This window comes from Aulostomus chinensis, chromosome 10, assembly GCF_037954235.1.
Source record: "Aulostomus chinensis isolate RoL2024-O1b breed Wild chromosome 10, RoL_Achi_v1.0, whole genome shotgun sequence".
Lineage (NCBI taxonomy): Eukaryota > Metazoa > Chordata > Actinopteri > Syngnathiformes > Aulostomidae > Aulostomus > Aulostomus chinensis.
In genome coordinates, this window is record NC_141329.1 from 11788580 (window position 1) to 11812216 (window position 23637).

General features: G+C 40.1%; 1 protein-coding gene across 1 annotated transcript in view; it reads right to left on the reverse strand.

The window, feature by feature from the left end:
* Positions 1–554: 554 nt before the first annotated feature.
* ecel1 (endothelin converting enzyme-like 1) overlaps positions 555–23637 on the reverse strand; it is a 50523-nt gene continuing 27440 nt past the window's right edge. The window contains exons 8-18 of the mRNA XM_086216047.1: positions 21236–21334; positions 20592–20666; positions 18543–18646; positions 17431–17489; positions 13457–13508; positions 8592–8659; positions 8014–8138; positions 7266–7331; positions 3932–4027; positions 2576–2652; positions 555–2485 (exon numbers count right to left, since the gene is read on the reverse strand). Coding sequence (XP_086072173.1) covers positions 2386–2485; positions 2576–2652; positions 3932–4027; positions 7266–7331; positions 8014–8138; positions 8592–8659; positions 13457–13508; positions 17431–17489; positions 18543–18646; positions 20592–20666; positions 21236–21334 — 921 coding nt within the window. The 3' untranslated portion in view covers positions 555–2385. The remainder of the gene's footprint in view (positions 2486–2575; positions 2653–3931; positions 4028–7265; positions 7332–8013; positions 8139–8591; positions 8660–13456; positions 13509–17430; positions 17490–18542; positions 18647–20591; positions 20667–21235; positions 21335–23637) is intronic.

Here is a 23637-nt window from a genome sequence, read left to right on the forward strand (position 1 = left end):
TCTCAGCTTTGAGGGGAATTCTGACTAAATTTCCAGCTTCTCATGCAGAAATGCAGACACAAGCCTGACAGAAACCTCCGATGTAGCTCTCGAAGCTGGTCGGGCACAACCATAATTCACAATGAGAGAGGGGATTGAGGCTAGAGGTCACTGGGTGCCTGTAGCACATGTTTGCCCCTGGCCTTGCTAGTGAGTTAATCCAGTTATACACATGTGTAACTGAATATACTGTGTGCGTGCGTGCGTGCGTGCGTGCGTGCGTGTGTGTGTGTGTGTGAGAGAGTCCTTCAGTTAGACTCCTTGGACATTGCCACAGTGGATAGCAAGAGGCTAGCTTATGAATTTGGAGCAGGTTTAGTTGGTCTGCAGACTGGAGCAGGTTAGACACCAGCACCCACCTCGCAGGACTGCGACTGAAAAGCAGAAATGACTTGCTGAATAAGTAATTACCTGCTGTCTAATGCTATACATTTCACCAAAACACATTTGCACATAAAAATTCAGTTTTAATTCAGAGTCTACTACAGTTGCAGTGGAGATGAAAGGCCCTATAGTTTCCAAAATTCTTCTTCTTCACATTAAAGACTTTAAAGACACTTCATTTAGGTGAACTTTTAGCACACATCAAATCCTTCTGCACACCACATTTGGTAGGCATGTTGTTTTTCCCAAGATAAGCAATTTCTTGTACATTATTTCAGCACATTGATGTGTGTTATATTCTTAAATACTCCTCATAGGCCGTTAATCCGAAACAAGTAACATTTGGTATACATAATGTCAAAATGTTGATATTTAATTTTCAATTTCTCACAACATATTGAAATGGAGAAATGATTAGTTTATGATCCAGGCTTGTTTCAAATTTTATATTTGAAGCCCATATTTTAAGCATGATCTTTTACCTGTTTGGACAGATAGAAGTGGCCCACGAGCAAACATAGGCAGTTCATTAACGATTGAAGAGAGTTTGCCGTGTTTGTTGAAGGCCATTGTAAATGTGTACGTCCTGCTTGTCTGTGCAGCTTTTAAGCAAACATGATGCAGAGCACGAGAGATGTACGTTGCACATCCTGTGCTGAATGGCTAAGAGTGAGTTGGCTCACACCGCTGGACTAGTGAGCTTGTTAGGATACAGCTGCTAACACACCGATAATGAACCACACTAAAACACATACACACACACACACACACACTACCACACACACACCACACAGACTGGAACAAAAACACACAGTGATCCTTTGTATTTATTCAAACACTAAACAGCGACCACAGAGAGGAAGAGATAGCAGCCACATGTGAACTAGCAGCTTTAGTCAGTGTGTGTTTGTGTGTTGGATGTTCGCTGTGTGTTGTGTTGGGGTGATTATGAAGGGAGGAAACATGCACTCTCTTCAAAACAACTGTACAACCATAACATCTTATATACTTCACTGTACAAAGATTCACATTTTGTATACAAAAGTATTTTTAATAATACAAATGCATGAGTATCATCTGTTGGCCTCGGTTATTTGGTGAGTTTACTGTGAATAGATGGCGTGATGTGATCTTAGTTCCTGGGTTGTAAAGATTCAGACTTCCACAACACACGGCTGAGAATAATCCAATCGCTGAGGGTCTCTGAGGTCTCAAATACTTGGATTAGCTGGTCCTGTAGATTAAGGTTCTACCGCCTTAAAGTCCACAATGTTCAACTTTTGACACACACCTTTGTATTTGCACTGTATGCTTATAAGTTGCCTGTAAATACAAAGATAGTATTGTCTTTTCATTTCTGTACTTTGCTACAAATCCTGTGGCCCACCTTATAAAACGAACTTGACAAATTTTAAAAAACGTACAAATACTCACAGTAACAAGAGGCAAACGATACAACAGTCATGACAGTTGAACAGTGACCATAGCTCTCAGTACAGTATCGCCACACAAAACAAACTCCAACAATGAAACTATGTTTTGCTGTCAGTCCCGCTTTTCTTGCCGACCTTTTTAATCTCCTGATATACTGAGAAATTCCCAATTGATCCCACAAAAAAAAGAAAAACAACTTTCTCAATTAAATAGCGTGTGAATGTAATGAATGTGATATATTTGTTATAATACAAAAATAGATGATTTAAAAATAAATTTAAAAGGTAGAAAAATAGATATAATCAAATGATATATGTACATGAGCGATGGGATCCATGCTTTAGTTTGTTAGTACAGACAGGAAAATCGATGAAGAATTGAAATCCTTTGAAGAGGAGGCTTTCTGATCTCTGTATCGTTGTGTCAGCTCTGATGAAGGTGTGATGGAGAACAGGTTGCGTGTTTGTATGTACATGGAGGTTCTAATGATGAAGTTCATCCCAAAGGTCAACGATCCAGACTGAGAGGTCACCATACGGAACATTTGTCATCAGGGTTCATTGGAGAACCCTTTGCACAATGGAAAACGCGGGCAAACTCATCAAACTGGGAAACGCTGCCTATCACTCTGCAAGGGGAGCAAACAGAACACCTCAGGGTCATGTGGACATTAGGAAACGTGTTGTTTTTTCTATTCGTGTGTGTGTGTGTACTATACCTGTAGTGCTCTGGTGCATGCTTATCAGTTAACAACTGCAAGTAGATGGACTGAGATCTTCTCTTCATACACCAGTTCTTAGGAACACAACACAGAAAGTTAACAGAACTGGACAGAGACCCAACTTTTAGATACAATCAGTGGGTTTAAATGCACAGCTACAGTCAAGCTAATAGTTCTAGCTTGATTAGGCCATTTAATTGGACTACTGTCATTGTCCTAGTATACAAGAACAGAATTGAATCGATTTATTCACTGAAGTATGTCTGACTGCTGCCCCCCCACAAATGGTTGCAATCAGACTTTCTTCCGGTTCACCCTCTCTGTCACTATCGAACAAGTTAGCAAGACGCAAACAGCGGGCTTGAATTCAAAAACTATTAAAGAAAAACTCTTTAAGTTGAAAAGCAAAAAGTTTACCGTCTGTCAAGCCATAAATTGTTTTTTTTGTAGTACTTTTGCCTGGCACGACTAACGCCTCTGTCACTTCCAGGATAAATAAGGCAGCAAGAACACTGGACATGTACAGAGCGCCAGGCCAGCTTCGGCTGATTGAAGTGTATTCATGCCACAGTAACGAGTCCTAACTGCATTATGAAGGTATGTTTGCCTGATGCTGAAAAGAAAGACTAAAGTCTGATTAACTCGTTTATATGCATTTGTAAAATCCAGTTTTAGTCGGACTAACAGTAATTCGACTTTTGCTATCGTCATGTAAAAGTACTGACAGTCTACATCACTAAATTTGTAAAAAGGGATGTAGCTTGGTGTGTAAGATGTATTCTGAGATGCTGCAGTTACAGAGCTGAGTGTGTGTGTGTGTGTGTGTGTGTGCGCGCACACGCACGCACGGGAGACTAGGTTTGCTCGGCACACGTTTTATTCTCGGCCTCAAATCTGTGGCGTCATTTTTATTTGACCATTCCGGGGCTGTAGCAAACGTTGGCTGACCAAATCTTCAATGAACTGACTGCTTGTAAGTGTGTGCGTGTGTGTGTTTATGTGTGTGTGTGTGTGTGTGTGTGTGTGTGTGTGTGTTAATGTGGAACTACTCTTGTGTAGTCTCATTAAAAAGACAAACAAACGCAAGACTAACTTAAATCTTTTTACCATAAAAAGCTTTGAGCTGCTTCTCTTTGTCTACCTGTGTACGAAGCTTTATGTTTCAATGATGGTTGTGACAGAGGGATCAGGAGTGGTCTTGTGTTTACACACGCACCATATTATCATCAATACTTGGCTGTTTGGTTAAAGCCTCCGTTGGCTAGTATAGAAATGACACGAGATATGTAAGTCGGGTACTCAGGTAACGTGAATGACGCAAAAGAAAAGTGTTGCTTTGAGAAGCATTGGTACCTGTGCAAAGGCAATGAAGAGCAGCTGTTCATGAGTGTACTTGAGCCCAGGCAGTGGCCTCTCAGGACCGTGTTCCCTCACCCACTTCTGATACGCCTAGGGAGAGAGAATTCCTGATTGGTAGAGCCGATAAGCACCACCAGCAGTTCTTACCACTTTCTGTATTTGACAATCAATATTTTTTAGATGGAGGCATATTTTTGGGTTGTCAAATTAAGGGAAATGCTTTTTTTTTTAATTTTTTTTTTTTTTTTGAGCTGGCAAGAATAGATCCTCCAACACAAATGCAGCTTGCAGAAGAAACACATCGTGAACACATCTGTCCACTCTGTTGCTAAACTGAAGTGTGTGAGCACAAAACTAGTTGAGCAGTCAGATAATTATGAAGGAGTAATTATTTTTCCAATAATTTTGCGACAATTAAAGCAATCACCTGAAAGAAAATTAATCACCAGCTAATAAATTAACCGATTCATTGTTTTTCAAGGAAAACTGTCAAACCTTTGTTGGATCCAGATGTAAATTTAAATATTCATGTGTGGGTTTTTTGTTGTTGTTGTTGTTTCTTAAGTAAATTGGTGATAAGGAATTTCATCTGGTGTCCTCTGCTTTAACTTTCTTAGGCCTCATCCTTGTACTTGATCTGTAAGGTCAAGAGCTGATCTGACCCCCGGGCCTTGTCCTGGGTCTGGGAGTGAACCTGTGGTGCCAGTCATCATTTTTTTAAATAATTTTAATTTTGTTGTTAGAACACTTACTGATGGTAAAACTGACACTTGCAGCCCCACGTTGTCTAGATGCATGGTTGTGTTTAGACCGTGTGAAAGGTCTCATTCGTGGAGGACGTTCCGAAGAGGTATTACTGATAGAGCGTGACATCACTAGAACAACCGTTTAAGAGGGGTGGGACTCAGACGTTCTGGGGGAGCTGACTCAACCTCATCTCACAGCGAACCTTGTACATCTGTATTGGATATCCATTAAAGTGCTCCATCGTAAGCCATCTCGGAGTCTCCAGCCTGTTTATCGTGTCTGACGAATTCTATCGTCACATAAAATTCCTCTACAATTGGTTTCGGACTGTCGAACGGAAAAACAAACAAAAAATCAGCTGTTTGAACATGACATGTCAATTCAGGCTCTGGGACATCACGAAGAGAATTTTTCACAATTTTCTTGACATTTAATACAAATCTTTGATGAACGTGAAAATAAATATTAGTTGCAGCACTCATGAAAAGGCAGCATATCAATAAGACTAGCATCCGCTCTGAGAGCAGAACTGGAAGCACTCTTTGGGAATTTGTACTCTACGCAGTGACAAGTTTCCATAAATATGATTGTGATTATAAAAATCTAAATCTTGCATAAACAGATGACTTGTGGTTTAGCCAGATGGGACCTCGGTACTGCGGCTCCACGCATTGATCACTACTGCTCAGACTCTGGCTTCAGCGTAGACACATGAGTCACTCTGATTCCTCACAGGCCTGAATGTGTTTGTGTGTTGATTGTGGGGGACTTTATTCAGGCAGGCTTTGATCCCATTAGGGAAGTGTCGAGAGACGCTTTAAACCCTAATATATCTTAATTATCTATTTTCTTCACGATTTAAAAACCATTTAACTGTATTTGACGGTAAAGGTGGAAGCAGTACCAGTATACACAACAGATCCAGCTGTGATTTGACTTGTAATTTCTCATACAGTCTCTGCAGGGGGTGGGACATCCTCTCCTGCTCTGGCTACTTCCTGCTCCTCTGACTGGGGCATTATGTGGCTCAAGTGTGCTCAGAGCTATCAAGCTCTCTTGAGATGACCTGACTCAGCCAGGTGCCCCACATTCTGGCCAAGTAGACTGGATGGTTTAAACTAACTAACTGCCCTCCAACCTGCAGTAATGGTAATAATAATAAAAAAACAACAACAACCACTATCATTCATTGTTGTACTTTAAAAAAAAAATTAAATACAACTTTAGAATTACATTTTAAAAAGTTTATAAACTGGTTCTATTTATTCTTTAATTTTGTGCATGTTCCTTAAGGGAACACTAAAAAAAACAAAACGTTCCTTTCGTGGCTTGTTGATAAATTTGATTTATTATGATGCATTTTATCATTATTTATTGTGTTTTCATGAAAAAATAAAGGTTTTTGTTCAAAACAATACCAAAATGCCTCATTCGGCTTGGCTGCCACTGTTTATGATTAATATGAGACCTGATCCGACATTGCATTCATAGACAGAACATCTATTCACAAGTGTTTTATGTTTATTATTTGCTCCCTGGGAAACTAATAACACTGATGTTCGAAAAAGAATTTCAAATCTCTTATTTGGGCATTCATTGATGTATTTTTTTGGATGTAACAGAATAATATATGATGTATATAATCCCTGAGGCCAAAGATAGGCCACCTATAAGAGATGGTGGAAATGTCTGCATTGCACTTAAATAAAAACTATTCATAGGCGGTCCGTGCTCCAGCAGCCCCGTTTGCTTTGACGATGTTTCAAGTTCCGGCTGGAGAAGCAACCAAAGGCTATTTTTCTCAGTTGAGCCTAAACATACAGCATACTCTAATATGCAGCTATTTTACGGAGCAATTTTCAAGGTTTTTCTTGAATCCTGCAGACCCTGTAAGATCTTGTACATGAAACAAATCAAAACCATAAATCAACCTTTAGTTTTCTCTCTCACTTTATACAAAGTTATGACAGCAGTTTATGATCCCGTTTAAAAGAAAAAAAAAAAAAATCAAAAGGACGACTGTTGTACCTACAATATGAGGATTAGCTAGTAGGTACCAATTTTAATCCCATTAAATTAGATTAGAAAATCGATAGCAGAGCCGCTGAGCAGTATGGACAAATTCCGAACCATCTCTACCTGCTGTCAATTACAATCAATCCAGCCAGACTGGGAACATTTATTTCAGGAAATTGAACTGATTTTGGCATCAAGGCGCAATGATTTCTTTGAAAGCGTTCGCTCATCCCATTTGTACTCTTGTTATTTCACTAAATTCTCACTTTATACCACAGATTCATTCAATATGGAATTGAATTATACAGCAGCTCAGAGGGCTCCACCACCCAGATGAGCACTCATACTAATACAGGCAGAGAAAGAGCAATTCAAGTCAAGATATTAATCTTTTATCATTATTATGGAGTAGCTCATCTCTCGTCCTTCATGCAAATAAAGCGGAGTGATTTGTGAAGAATGAAGAGACTGATTTTAGAAACAGAAAAAGCACAGAGGTGCTGTCTGCTGATAATATTATAGAGATTGTCACGGTATCTGTTCAATAATGATACCTGTTACTTACATAATATGACAGCTTGAGTCCTCCCATGTCTGCTATGTTCTCTCCCAGCGTCAGACGACCGTTCACCTAGATGCCGAGAGGAGAAACAGGCACGAAAACATCTCAGTAGTTCACTATGTGATCCTGCATCTGATTTAAAGGCCAGTTTCTAATAATGAGTTTAAAGTTAAAGCGGAACTGCAGCAACTGATGATTATTATCCAATAATTTTTAAGTGGCAGTGTTATATTTTGAGACTTGTTTGATTCCTTTCTTACCAAACATTTACTCAATTATTTTCTGTAGCGGCAAACAGACCAGAGAACGTTAGCTTAGCATAAATACTAGAAACAGAGAGCAATGGCAAGTCTGGTTCTACAGAGCGGTATATCTGATATAACAACAGCAGACCATCTAACTCTAGAAAGTGTAATCAAGTGTGTCATTATGATCGTTCACCCAAATATCCCAACAGGCCTTTAACTAGATACATTTTTAAATTTTTAATTCTAAATTTTTTTCTTCCAGTAATTTGCCATGAGCTTGCTAGCTTGGAGTTTGTTGTTGTTGTCCCACACAGTGAGGGTAAACGGAAGCCCCGGAGAATCTCAGCTGGAATAATCATCCTTTCTAAATTATAGCCACAATGTTGTTTCAGTAAAGCAGCCCACTGCCAAGGAAACACCCACGCTGTTCAAATCTTCTTGATAAACACAGGATGTGACATCAGGGTGTGAAGAATTCATGTGCAATGAGTGTGCAAACCTACCCTCTGGTTATACACGGTGAAATTATCGTAGAGTTTAACGATACATTCCGCTTTCTTCTGGAACTTTCGGTAACTTTCCTCTGTCCACCATTGTTTGAGGTTGCCGTGACGGTCGTACTGGCCCCCTAGGGACATGAACCATTGCATCACTAAGATGAGGGCAAAAGGGCAAGGGGGGCTGTTGTTAGCATGGAAACAGCACAACCTGTAACTTTCCTTCACGGTCCAAAGAATTGCCCAAACCATCCCACAAGTCAAACAATTTCTTTAAAAAAAACCAATCACCCTTAATAGATGCTCTTGTTTTATCTTGAATGGGCAAACACCTTTGACTGGAAACAAAAGTTACAGATTGTGGTTTAATTTTTCTGGTGTGTGAAAGCAACGAATGTCTTTGAACATCCCAAGTCATAATGGAGCCTTATATATGTGTGTGTGTGTGTGTGTGTGTGTGTGTGTGTGTGTGTGTGTGTGTGTTTTTGAAATAAAACAGTTTAAGCTATTGATGGGACTTGAACTCAAAAAAGCAGGACAACAAGCTTGCAATGGATTCTGAGTGGGGAGGTTTTCATTCTTACCCCAGTCGTCATATCCATGTGTTAGTTCATGGCCAATGATTGCTCCTATTCCTCCATAGTTAAGGGACCTAGCCAAAGAAGGAAATGTAGACCGTTACACAACATTTCAAATTAATTGAGATTGAGAGGAACTAAAAACTGTCTTTAATTTCAAGCAAGCGATGAAAATTGTAGATATAGTATATATTCCAGCATGCCACTCTTAATCACTGGTACACTCAGGATTTATGCTGCTTCAGCCAGACTTTTTGTGTTTTGAGAACAAGTTTGGCTAAAGTTCAGAAACCTTTGATTTAGCTCTGTATTTAACTTTTAGCATCTATCTTAATTCTGTGCTATAATTTACTCCACATCAAGGGGTACGTGGGTTCAACATGTTTGCGCTGTCGGCCCTGCGTCCATGTAGCATCTTTCTTTTCTGGATGAAAAGCAGAAGATTTTGGTGGTTAAAAAGGTCACTATGAGTTCACATGTGATAGCTGTCCATCCATCCATCCATGAGAGGTGGGGGTTCAACCTAGACAGGTTGCCAGTCCATCGCAGGGCCATCAGGAGCAATTAGGGGCTCAGTGTCTTGCTCAAGGATACGTTAACATGCTCACCGGGGGACGTGAGGATCAAAACCAGCGACCCACAAGATGCTAGATGGCCTCTCTACCTCCGAGCAATGGCTATTTCTCAGGGACACCTAAATGGGAGCTTTTCAAATTGTGCTCAAATCTCAACAGGGACTAAAAGGAGGAATGAAAGGGATTTTGATTGTCAAAGGTCAAGGTCACTGTATCCTCACTCAAAACAATACCTCTGGCATACCTTGAGGAAACTTCTCCAAATTTAGCACATTTACATTACCTTCAGCTACTTGGCTCTCTTTCTCTTGTTTGGACCGTTTGTCCTCATTGCAAATTCTACGAGTCACACCTGGGATCTTGTTTGGATTCATATGTTTTAGATTGGTATTGAACAAGAAACAGTTTGAATTGATTAGTGATCGTCTGATTTACATGTGAGCAATGAGCCGCAGAGAGAGCATAATCTTAAAAACACTGTTCCAACCCCAGTGTCTCTGTTTAATTGTTTCGACATCCTCTTATCTGCATGTGTCCCTCCCTCCGCCCACTGCTTCCAAAAACCAATGGGCTGCCCGCCTCTCCTTGACCCTGGACCGGACTGGAGCTCTGTCTTTGTGGCTCATGTATATATGAGAGCAATGAGAGGGCAGACTCAGGGCTCCTCACATGGCTACGTCTGAAAATGACTTTCTGACAGCTAGTCGATACGCTGCCTCACAGCGAGCCTGGATCCCTCGCTAAAACTAACTGGCTGATTGAAGCTTCATTATTCTCGACGTGATAGCAGAGGCGTTTGTGCGTGTGTTCGAGTTCGTGTGTGTGTGTGTGTGTGTGTGTGTGTATGAGAGAGAGAAAGAGAGAGAGAGACAGAAGGACTAAAAGACTTTCGCAGGTTAGGGTTACTGCAGTAATAACTTTAAGGGGACAGGTACACACACAAACACACAGAGAAATATAATCATTAAATAATATTAGCAGGAGAGCAAGGAGGTGGTAGAATTAGTGGTGATCACCCCTAATGAAGACACAGACATGTTACCTGATGGTGGGCACACTGACTGACTGCTAGGGCTAATTAGCTCATATTTGTGAGTCCGGAGGTGAGCTCATATCAATGCAGGAGCTACGGCTGCTTGGCCCATCTTGTATGTGTTGAATTAGAATGACACCAAACACTGGCAGCAGTAGGTTTGCTCAGTGAATACCTCCAGATAGCAAAAAACAGTTGGCATCCTTAGCAATGCACCAAAATGTAAATTAAAAGCTGATACTGATATTTAACATCGAACTTGAAATGTAATTCAAACTAATCCAGCAAAAGAGCAAGATACCATTTTTTTCTCCCCCTCAGAGGCTGTGTAATACTTACACACAGTCCACATTTTCTTTCACTTTCATTTGAAAACAAACCACACGTACCCTGTAGGCTTTTCATTATGAGTTCATCAGACCGTTCAAATTAGTTCACTTCCTATCCAGCAGAGTGTGCTCTATGCAACAATAACAACAAGTCTGCAGGCTCGCTTGATAACGGATTAACCTGTATTTTAAGCTAAATTATAGGCCTTGTGTTAGTAATCTGCGGGTCACTGCACCAGTTAAATGTAAATTGTTCCTTCAAACTTTGATTTGAAGAAAACAAACATGGTGAGGCACCTTTGTTTGGAACAGACATTTTTGGACAGTTTGCAGTTGTTTTGCTGCTGTAGCTGTCAGTCACTATTAGCTTCAAGCTTAATATACATGCCTGGCTCTTTTTGCATTCTGGTGTCACAAACAAGCGATGCAGGAGGGAAAATGTCTTCATGAGCTCATTATAAACATTCATTTGTGAGTACTACAGAGACAAAGTACACTTTGTAGGTCATGTGGTACTTTAATTAACGTTGTGAAGTTCAAAGCAAACAGCCCTATTTTTAATACAGCAAACAGTGTGTCTCTTGCCCATTTCTCTTTGAACGTTTTACTACAAAATAGCAAAGAAGCTAACAGGCACTAAAGCAACCTTTCTCTTCCAAAGCATTTTGAGAAGGTGATCATTCCACCCTACAACATAAAAGCTAGCTGCAAGATCTAAGCTATAACTTAAGCTGACGTTGCAAGTAATTCTGCTGGTTTAATGTTAAAGCATGAGCTCAGTCCTAAAGTAGAGCCCAAGTTCAAACTATACTAAATTTGAACTTACGCACAGGGTGTGCAACCCACTGCTGTTCTCTGCTTTTACTTCTTTCCAAACCATTTTTCAAGCCACACAAAAACTTTGTTTTCTTGATTGATTTCCTAACTTCCAGGCAGCCATTTGGCTTTAATTCCTGCCAGTATTGTATGAAGCTCAAGTTGAAACTTGCTCAAGATGAGTAATCCATCACAGTCAGCGATTAGTTTTTTTTTTTTTAATTTTAGACGTTATGTTTGCCACTGGGAAGCATTTTTCAAAAGTTTCTTGGTTCCATGGAACTCCTCTAATGAGTTTGTTGATATTTGTAATGCAAAGATATTTGATTTAAATGTTGTTTGTCTTCTGGAATTCAATATAATATGCAAACTAAAATGGGATTTTATTTTGTATTGAAATGAATGGAAAACAATGACAACATAGAAGACATTGATTTATAAACTTGCAAAGCTTTGAAAAAGACCCTGTTGGTTAAATAATTACATAGAAGGTATTACAGATGCTGCGATAGTGAAGTCCTGGTCTGAGATAATAATTCGGCTGATTGCAGATACAGACACTGATTGTTTCTATTTTGCTAGTTTATTTTGATTTTGTTGATCTTTATTCCACTTTTATGCCTGAAAATCATGATAAAAACCATTCTTTCAGTCCTTTATCACACCATATTTTTGAGGGAAAATTAAATTCGAAAATTCAATCCGACATATTCCATTGTTACGTCTAATGTAACAAATCAACACATGAACATGGTGAATATCAGCCCATAGCAATAAATGGCAGATGTGTCCTAAGATAAACAATAATCAGTGATTCATATCCAACACAATGAAAATCTTCAGGATCTTTTAAAGTCAACGGCACATTTAATCACATGCCTTTCCTGAAAATGTGTGAGGTAAACAGCTTTAATGACAGGATTCTCACTGCCTGAGAGTTTTCTCCAATATCTCAGGTTTTTCTTTTACTGTAAAAACAGTAGCACAGAGACAAGTAATAAATTCAGCCAGCTGACTAAAAGTAAAACCCTTAGCTTTTCAGTTGAAACTATTTCTTTCTTCTGTACAAACCGTTTGTGAGAACTGGTTAGTCCTCAGCTGTCCTTCAGGTTTCTCACTGTTGTATCAAGGTTTAGAGCACCTGTCAATATTTTGTACAACAAATTAATAATACACTCGTTGTCTTTGGGGGGCCCAGACCTCTACATACTCTGCTTAGACATTTGGATCAATTATGATTATTTATTTATCCTGTGATTATTGTTGCATATTTATACGTTTCTTTAGTATCGACTGAAATGTGCCTCCGTAGTGTTGTCTGTTGAAAAACCGTAAGAGAGACTGATATCATAGTTCTGCTCAAAATCAAAACCCTTTTATGTTATTTTTTGGCCGATATATCCTGATTTTATTCAAACAGATTAGTGTATAAATATGTAACAGCTTGTCTTTTATCAAATCTCAGGTAAAGATCCAAAAACAGCCAGGTTTATTACAATGAGGAAAAGTTTGGATTTCTCCAAAATAATTCAATCATTTGAGAGAACAAAGAGCCCGATGTCACTTTAGGCATTTATATGACTGCTCTTCTTTATTGGTACAAAAATGCAAAGAATTCCTTTGAAAAAGAAAAAGAAACCAACCAGCAACCACTCAAACAAATATTCCTGTTGGCCTTGAAGTACCTGTATGTGTCACAGTTTAAGAAGATTTAATTGCTTTCTGACTGAATTCTATGATTAATTTTATGTCATGAAGAGTCCTATGTAGCATTTCTGTCATTGGTTAGAGAGGCAAAAAGGAGACCAAGCAAGATAAATAAATCAGATCATTCCAGACAGCGAAGGCTATCTACTGTCATGTGCTGTCCAATTAGTTGTTTCAAATTGAAGACAACGACCTCTCAATGACACCTGTTCCATTAGCAGGATGTTGCTCAGTAATTGAGCTCTTGGTGGCTTCTTAAATTGGTTTCAGGTATAATGGGACTTGAGGAGAAGCAAAGACTTGCAAGACAAATGTAGGAGTTATGAGCAATGTTGTTGTGGCAGTGGAGATGTTGTTGCTTTTCGGTGGATGGCAGCAGGGCAAAGCGGAAACTGGAGGAAGGATACTCACTGTGGGAACTCAGGGTTGTACAGCGTGGGCTGAAGGATGCCGGCTGGAAACACTGAAAGAGATAAAGATAAGATAACTCAACTAGGGAGAGGAAATAGTTTTTATTGCGGTCCGCACATGGACGGAGGAAAATACAGTGAGAAGGAGAGGAAAAAACAGATTCCTTAAATCATATGTAATAAGATTGTATCAAGCAAATGTGTCATATCCTCCATGAACAACAAAACCTCTGGGAGTTTTATGTTGAGTTCCTGCTAAGTATTTTACTGTTAAGAAATAGCTCATCACAAAGTTTAAGGATTTAATAAGAGGCTGTTTTACAAGTTAGAATTTATTAAAAAAAAAAAAAAAGCTGTAAAAGGCTCTGAAAGAGTACAAGCCTGTGCACCAATATGACACCACTGCTTGCTCATTTACCTCTGATTAAAGTTACAGTGGAGCTGAACTCGGAAATCAGAATTTCTTCGTTCCCAATAGAAATATTCAACTGGAATGAGTTGATGTGCTGCTGCATGCTTTGATAATATTTTTGTTTTAGCCCTTTTGTGTTAATATGTAGTCATTGGTACTCAGTGCTGCTCATCTTCTATCTTTATATTTCTAGGACATCTGAATGCACAAAATATTGCATGGTTTGTGGCGTCAGTTCTAGTTCCGACCTCTGAGTTCAGAGGTAAATGTAACATGACATGATATTATACGCAGGAAATCGATTCTTCTTCCCTGCTCTAAAACAGAAGTTGAAGCCGTCACTGGAAGATCAACTGTGCCTCAACTGGCAACTAGAGCGGCAAAGAAGAATTGATTCATATGTTTAATCATTCGCTCCAACAGCTTCATTCTCTGTACATGTTTCTTTTTTCAATGATGTGATGTGAGCAGGGTATACACTTGTGGTAAAAAAGCAAATACGATATGTATCATATTTTTTAAACACATGGGTATCAGATGAGCGCTTGGTATCAATTGATATGCACGTTCAGGTTTCTTCAACAGGTATCTGAAAAGTAAAATTAGTATCAGGACATGTTGGTGTGTGCCTCAGTGGTTGCCAGCAACAGTATCCTGCAACTAAAGACTTATTTCTCCCTGCAAGAGGGGGGTTGTGAGTTGCACTCGTGCACATTACCGTAATGTGTGTCTAGTGACAGCCCCACGTGTGGACAATAGCGACTCATGTCAGCACAATGATAGCATTCCATTGATTTTGTGTTTACCCTGTCTCGCAGGTCAAGAAATAGAAATAGTTTGCCTTTCAATGACTCACAAATAGGTTTCTTGGGTTCACAAAAGATATTTCATTCCTTCTGCATTACTTCTTTGTGACAGAAAGTCAGAAAATGCAGTCCCCTACTCAAAAGCACCACCAGGTTGTGTGACTTTTGTTTTTGAAGCAAGTGAGTTGCAGCATAGCAGAGAAAATTGCATAGTGATAATGTTATGAGTCTTAATTGTGATCATGAAGCATACATAAATAATGAATATGCAAATAGTAACACATGCAACATTGTAGCTATTGCAATTGTACCTTCAGAAAACACAGGTTTTTTTAGACACACTTCATAGAAACGGCCAAACTGGTGACTGTTGATCTCTCTTTGCCTTTTCAGGTCATTTAGAGGCATACGAATCCGATGATCAGCTAACAAGTTCAAGTTGTTGGTTTGAAATATGGTGATGAGGTAATAACAACTTGTTTCCACTGCCCTCAAGCGGCCCCAAAAAAAAATTTACGACTTAATTGCAGTTTTAAAACATCGCTATATTCAAGGTCTTTACAAAGCCAACTACTAGTCTGACCCTTTCTCAAATGTCACGGTGAAGCGGCAAGAGAGGACAGTGACAAAAGAATCTCTATTTCCCCACGTAATATTCTCTGTCCTCTGAAAACAAGCCTTCATCAGGAGAACACTGGTTGTAGCAATGATGAATGGACCTCTACCATCACACTCTCTGGAGGAGATGACATCGAGTTAATTGCAGTGCCAATGCTAGCTGCCAGTATCTAAAGTCGTGGCAAGTTTATATTTTGAACAAAAGGGTTTAGATTGAATGTACTCAGCCTTTGAAATTAAACAAGCTTTTGAAGATGTCACCTTCAAGGCCAACATCACCGTTTTCTTCCAAGTCTTAAACAATAATCACATATCCACATGTATTCTTATGGTGTTTGGTTGATGTGTTGTCCTTATAATCTCCATTTCAGCTGTGAAGAGATGGAAAACACTGCAGTAGTAGTAGGAGTAGTAGTAGTAGGGGCAGTAGTAGTAGTAGTAGTAGTAGTAGTAGAAGAAGTAGTAGTTCCTATGCAGCTTCCTTCATTAGTAGCATGTCTTCTGTACTATGCCATTAAAAAGCTTGATATGATGCGATTTAATGGCAGGTTGGAATCGTTTTTTTTTAATCATTAGTTTCCCTGGGAGCAACAGAACCACCTGAGTGTTACAGTAAATCGATGCAATGTTTCTAATTATTGTAGTGTTCATGTAGTTTTTGACAACTCAGGGATGATTTTTTTGTTTTTGATTTACACACTGTGGAGGCTGCTAGCATGGGTATGACAGGCGGTTTCACAAATTTCATGTATTCAACATGCAATTGTTCAGTCGTTTGAACGTTTCTATCTTTTGAGTCATAAATCTTGTCGGTTTGGTTCAACTGTTTGGTCTACATTATATAGTAACATTGAATTGATTTGATTTGAGCTTGCAATTACTAGGGGGACAATGTATGCTCATTAACACAATCAATTAACATGAAGCAATTAAAGTATGTTTTTCTAATTTATCCCTGCAACCTTGAAAATATACAATGAGAACGTTAAATGACATGAAAATAAAAAATTAAAAAATACAAGAATGAATCAAGCTGACTGCACAGCAACAGGAAAGGTCAAGTGGATCTGCCGAGGGAATTTTGAAAAAATTCACAAAAAAGGTGTTCCTGAGATGATGGAATAAGTATCGATATTCCAATTTTGGAATCATCATTACACCCCTAGTCGTAGGACAGTCCCGATAAACAGTAGAAATATGCCTGCTGTATGTTGGGTTAATGTTCAAAAATGAGTACAAATGTTTCTCATACAATTAAATATTATTGATCTAGTATTTCAAATTGATGCAAAACCCATGGGTTTAGTATGACATCATAATACAAACAAACTTTCTCTCAACACTCCCTGCTATCCCTAATCTCCAGTGTCACTGGCAGCACTGAAGCACCAATCCAGACAATGAAGAAAGGCTGCATCCTCAGTTGTATGCTGCTTAAAATAATAGCGGGTAGACAGGATTTAATATAATTTTTGCCCCCCAGTAAATCAAAGTGAAAAATCCCATTTATGAATCTATATTAATAAATCCACAAAGTATGTAAGGGAAGGTCTATTAATTCATCTTCTGTCCTCTCTTCATTTTCAGTACCTGAACAAAACCCTGAAATAAAAGAAGCCAAACGGATGGAGGTACAACACAAGAATCTAATATTAATTCGATTAGAGATAAAAGACAGTGAGAAAATGAATTGGACGAAGTGGCTGCACTGCATGTGAAGTGAGGGAGAAGATATGTGTGTGGGTTCTAATAAAATGACCTGGAGGCCCTGAGGGCTGTGCTGGTCTGACTCCCCCTGTCCTCTAGCATCAGCTTATGAGCACAACATTGATTTTGCAGTGAGAGATTTCATCCAGCAGGCATAGACCACTCATGATGAGGAAGGAGGGGAAGGGGGTAACAGCGCAAAGCTAGATTTGTTAAAACTCGGGTGTTACTGCTTGTTTTTCCTGCGGCTGGCATGTGAGGTGGAGATCGAAGAAGAAGGTGAGTGATGAGAAGGAATATGATATGAGGTGTTTTTTTTCTTTAAGCAACCACCATGTGTCAAAAACCAGCAACATAGTGTAATTGTGTGTAACTAATGGCTGGTCCGCCTTGATGAGTAGAATGACAATGAGTTTTCTGTCACACGCTCACCCATTTGGTTCTTGTTAGGAAGGTAGTAGGCATTAAGGGCCTGAGGGGGGAGGAGCCACCTGTATAGAGAAACAGATCCACACAGGGTTTTAAAGATGCACACATGTGCGGGTGCACACATACACACAGACACGACACACACAGACACAGACACAGACACAGACACACACACACACACACACACACACACACACACACACACACACACACACACACTAAAATCATCCATCTTCCTAGTCCAACACCTTCTCCCCTTCTCTCTCATCTCTTTCTAAACCCCCTGGTGAGAAATATACATCGTGTGAGGTCCCACGGCTGAAGTTCCTCTCTCTCTGCATATGAAAACAAGGACAGTTGCTTCATGCTAATCCACTTCAAGCCAAACCAATCGATTGACACAAAATCCCCCAAATGACTGACTGCAAATGTGAGATGCCCTTGTTGTTGGAGTGAAAGACTGATGGCTTGGCGTAGGCTGTGCAGAGATGGAGGCAAGAGGAGGAGGAAGAGGAGGAGGAGGAGGAGTGACAGAACCAAGTGAGTGATGAAAAGCACACTTTTTAGTGATTAAAAAAGGAGTGTGTGCTTTAACTCTTAAGGGCGTAGGGAGTGGGCTAATCATACAGTTGTCTTGGAATACTAATGTGAGTGTAATGTGTGGGAGTTGCTCCATCCAGGTGTACTGGGCTTTATTTGACAAAACCAGCATGTCCCACAGCTCTGCTGTGCTGCCTGGCTGCTGTAGATAAGTAAATCAAATGGATTTTCTCCAGCTGTGTATGATGATTTCAGATCTGTTGGTATGATTTAGTGCCGCATCAACAAATCTGTCAAACTAAAGAGAGATGCATGGGGACACATGTTAGGCATGTCAAACATATTAGAATCACACACACACACACACACACACACACACACACACACACACACACACACACACACACACGCACAGAATAGTGTTGTAAGTACAGCATCCTGGATGAGAGTCAGCTGGAGGAGCTCTGCTGGATTTAAAATATATTAGCCCGCTGTAATTGTGTTTCACCGTGTGCCAGTGGGCTCAGATGGCTCTCTACTGTAGCTCGTATAATGTGAGGAGATGGAACACTCACGCTGTCTTGTCTACTTCTTCATGTATCTTCTTGACTGACAGCTTAATGTTGAACTTGATGCTGTTGAGGATGTTCTTGAAGTATGTTTTCTCATCCACATCAAACTGCAAAACCACAGATATGATATTAGTTTAAGTGTGTATTGTGTTAAGTGTGACAGGGTCTTTGAGAGGAGTTGAATAGAACCACAATTAGCTTTTAATTAGCGTAATCTGAGTAATTGTGAGCCCATTATTTGTTATTCAGTAGCTAACATTAAAATGCACTTGTAGGATTTTCTTTACACTGAATGAAGAGCTGGTTGTGTTCACTTGCTAACTTGTAACAGCTCCATCCATGAAACTGTAAATAAACACATGAGCTTGCACGTTTAGTCACAGGACATGTGCTTCTCACACCTTGACTAATGCAGCAGTCTTGAGATGAAAGTTGGCTATACGTTTGGTACCATAGGGAAATAGGTGCCATTACCTTTTTAGGATTTTTGGCATTGACTTGGTCCTGAAGAGTTAGCTCATGACATCTCTCCTGCCAACTGTGTGCTTTACAGCTGACACGAGAGCTCACTCTATGCAAAAACCCGGTGACACTTGTGAGTTGCGCACACATGCAGTACTCACTGGAAGCATGATGGGTAATTATTATGCTGGATTCATTTCCTTCACTCAAACATCAAGCAGTGATGATTGACAAATGCAGAATGTCATGTCAAGAGACTTCAAATGGATTGATCCCTCTCCGTCCAACTGGTTGGACGCTTCTTTTAACTCCCTTGCAAAGGTAAATGAACCAGAGTCATCTTGGGAAGTTAAAATTTGATTAACCTTAAGTCAAAGCGGACCTGCCAACCTTGGGAAAATATTTAAAATCCAGTTCCAAGCTGCTGTATCATGACATATTTCCGAGTGAAATAGGACAGAAAGGTGGGTAATAAGGATGGGAGGAATTTGATTGAGATGTTGAGAAGTGGTCATATTCATAATCTCAAATGAAGACCTGACTTGACAGGATAGTCGTATCTGTCAGGGGGAGAATGAAAAGGCCCATCTTGTACTCATGTACTTTCTGAGGCAGTCCTCTGTCAAACACATAGCTGTATAATCTAGAGCTTTCACATGTCCCACTTTCCTCAACATGATTACATGAAAGCCAGAAGGCCCCTAAACATGGTATTTGGAGGAAGAAAACAAGGTTTGCAGTGGCAAATTGGCCATTTTGTCAAGTGAGCTTACTCATATCTCTTAACTTGTGGACGTGTATACAAGCTCATGGTTGATGTACAGTCAAATATTTAACATTCTTATTAAGTTTTTCAAGAAGGAAAACTGATTTGATTGTCATATGAAAAGAAAGAAATATATGTATTTTTCTTTTAGCTGTTAAATTGGAGTTTACCAAGGTTTAAAATGGCATTTTTCATTTCAGCCAGACTTTTAAAATTAATAAAGTAGCTTGCTTTTCTACCGGGCATTGAAGACAGTGAGGTAATATTAAGTTATATATTATATGTGTGGCTGATTGGTAAATGTGACTTTTCATAGTACTGTATTAATAAATATTATTTCAGTCAAACTGTAGCTGTGACAAGATCAGGGTGGGACAAGCCTCCGCAGTCAAATTGCACAAGGGTGGGTCCTTGGCAACAGACCAAGACTGCTCAGGAGTAGTGGTCTCAGGCTGGTTGTTTTGGTCCACCTTAGAGTAGGATTGTGAAAGGGAAGGGTTGTGAAAGTAGTCTTACGCAAATCTTTCCATGAGCTCCCTGCTCAGATCAGAATACTTAATATATTTTTATATCATCAGTGGATTCATGTACTCCATCTGACTCCAATCTCCTGGGACTTTGGGGACACCTGATGGACAATTGTTGAAGAGATAGAAACTGAGTGAGATGCTGGGAAGTAATAATAAGTATGCGTGCGTGCGTGTGTGTGTGTGTGTGTGTGTGTGTGTGTGTGTGTTTGTGTGTGTGTGTGTGTGTGTGTGTGTGTGTGTGTGTGATGAGTAACCCCAGACAGCGGAGACTGAAACAGGAGGCACATGACTCACTCCATATTCTTGGTCTATGAGCTCAGGTTTGAGCAGGAAGTCTGGGTATCCTGTCATCACCATCATATACTTCAGCTGAGAGAGAGAAGGAGAAGAGGAATGAGGAAGTGAAGGAGAACCTATCCAACACCACCCTACATCCATTTGCACTAACTTATATTCAGTACACATTTGTTTCTGGACTCTGGCACACAGCCATCCGAGCACACACACACACACACACACACACACACACACACACACACACACACACACACACACACACACACACACACACACACACACACACACACACTCAACTAATCAAGCAAACCCAGAGTAATAGGATTACAGGGAAGCTCTTTATATTCAGCATGGCCCTCTAAAAGGATTATAACTTCAGATTGTAAAAGTATTAGAAGGGATATCTTGCAGTGCAGACCCTAAATCAGCACCACAGAGAGATCCGGATTAGGCGTTCCTCACTTCTCAATGTCAAGCCCTTGATGTATTCTATCACACACTTCCATCTAACCAAGCAATCAATCAAACCCCTAGAAAAAAAAAAAGAATCGCGAAAAAATAATTAAATCCTTTTCAAAGACTAAATCGGATCTGGCAGGCAGTCATGTTTGTGATGGAGAGGCTGAGTTGGGGCTTCAAACCTTTGCTCTAGCAGCCTCCTTGGTGGCCTCGTCCATCCAGTCGAGCTCTTGCAGCCGGAGGTCCAGGGAGTGCTTTATGTCCTTCACCAGCTCCTGGACCTGAGATGATGAACATATCAAATCACATAAAATCAATGGAAGATATTTCAATTTCTTTAAAAAACTGGCTTCTCTCAATGACTGATGGAACACATCAATTTCGTTAACACGATTTGTTAGAACACTGATGTTTGAGGAGGGTATGTCTCAAATAAATAAATAAAAAGTTGTGACAGTCATTTCTTTGAGACTGGAAGTATTCAAACAAAAATCATATGATGAATGTTTGATCAAGTCACATACACATGAAGATTTCAGAGATACACTCTTAAGAAGCAATCAAAATGCCTTTTACTTGGATTGTTGCTTGTTTGATCATAAATATATAAACCCTCATTAATCACCTTTGTTTTCACATGAGGCAGGAGAAACACAAACCTGATATTTCATCATTTAAAAGTCAATATAGTAGTCTGGTTGTTGCTGAATGTTATAGAGATGGTGTACAGTGAGTTTATAGTTTATAGAACTTATTTAAAGTAAAATGACCCATCATCCTTACTTCAGACAGTTGGTCATTAGTGAACATTCCAGATTCCCAGGAAACCCTTTATATATTTCGAATCCGTCTGTCAGCGTCATTCTTTCCCCTCGTCGGTAGTCATATTCATTAGAGTGGGTCATTAAGTCTGTCATCACACTGCGTTACTGAAATATAAGCAAGGAATACAGTTCTGGTACGGGGCGACATGGCTCAGAGTTATAACCCTTTCACGCTGAAAAACACGTGTCAACTCTGTCAAACCTGTGCTTGCTCGGCATTAGGGCGCATTCAAGCTTCCAAAAAACCAGGGCCTGAACTCCCGCTGTGAGGCTGCGTCCTTGTGTTTTTTCCTCTCATACGTCATCGCGCTGACAACGTCATCATTACACATAAACGTGCGCAGCAACACTGAGAGGTAAACAACCGACAACATGGACGTCGTCGTTTCGAACGTTCGTGTTGTCATTCGCCGGACATCAACACTGCAAGCGACTCGCCAAGCGAGTAGGTCAATGTGGTCGAAATGCAGAGTCAACCTTTTCAGAGTGCCAAAAAACCTACTTTGACACGCGTTTTTGGTGCAGTGTAAAAGGGGCTCTAGAGTGGCAGTCTAGCAACCGAAGCGCTGCTGGTTCGATCCTCACTTCCCCCGGTAACCAAGTCTAAGTATCCTCGAGCAAGATGAGCACCTCATTGCTCCTGATGGCCCTGTGACAGACTGGTAACCTGTCCAGGATGAGCCCCGCCTCTTGCCTGATGTTAGCTAGGATGGGCTTCAGCCCCCCCCCCCCCCCCCCCCCCCACCGGCGCGACCCCCAATGGCTAAGCGGTACAGAAAATGGATGGATGGAATAAAGTTCTGTAGAGTGAGGCAAAGCAAATCTGCAGAGTCAATGATCAGTACCTGTAGCTTCATTACTAAAAACTACACCTCTGACATTACAGATTCACATTTAATACACTGTCATTATATCACATTAAAATATTGATTGTAGCAGCAAAAGCAATTTTTGAAGCTTGAAGTTCAGCAGATGCAAATGATTGGATCCATGTACACTAGACCCCATGAGTCCAGTTCAAACACTAGTGAACACTGTAAACTACTCAGCGATGACTCACACTGGATCGCTACTGTACCTAGACACAGACTACTATTTAGAGCATGTACACGCCTCCTTATGTGGCTTGAGCTTTTCGATGCTCGAGTACTTTGGTATGAACCCTAGTCTGAAAAACTTTGTATGAATGCAAGGTATATAATAGAATATTCTAGGGTTACTATAGTTACATTTGATTTGTAGGATGTCTGCCGCTTTTGCAGCTGGATCAGTCTGTCCATGTGTATCCTGTGTTGTGCAGACAAGCACAGTCCTGCATTGGACTGTCGCTTGTGGCAAAGGAGGTGGACGTGCGACATTAGCAAGAAGGCTAAACCTCGAGGGCCCGGCTTCTGTCACCAGAGTGTGGAATTTTGATTAGTCTGACATTTGTATCAGCAAGGTTGTGTTGTGTGTGTTGAAGCAATGTAATGAATTCCCCTAATGAAAGAGACAGAAAAACCGTAACCCTCTCACAAAGAGCATAGATGCCCAAAAGCGCTGCCACATACAACGCAGGGAAAAAACAAAGCAAAAGAAAGCACAGAAAACATCCAGTAACTGTTGTTGAGGGACATCTGCTGTCCAATCTTTGAGTTGATTTTTAGGAATCCTCTCTCATATGGTTGTAAACAGGATTTCTACTCATAAAAGACGCAAGACATGTTGTGTAGGCATTGTAGTAGTGTAGTGTAGTGTCGTGTAGGCATTAAGCTTTAGCT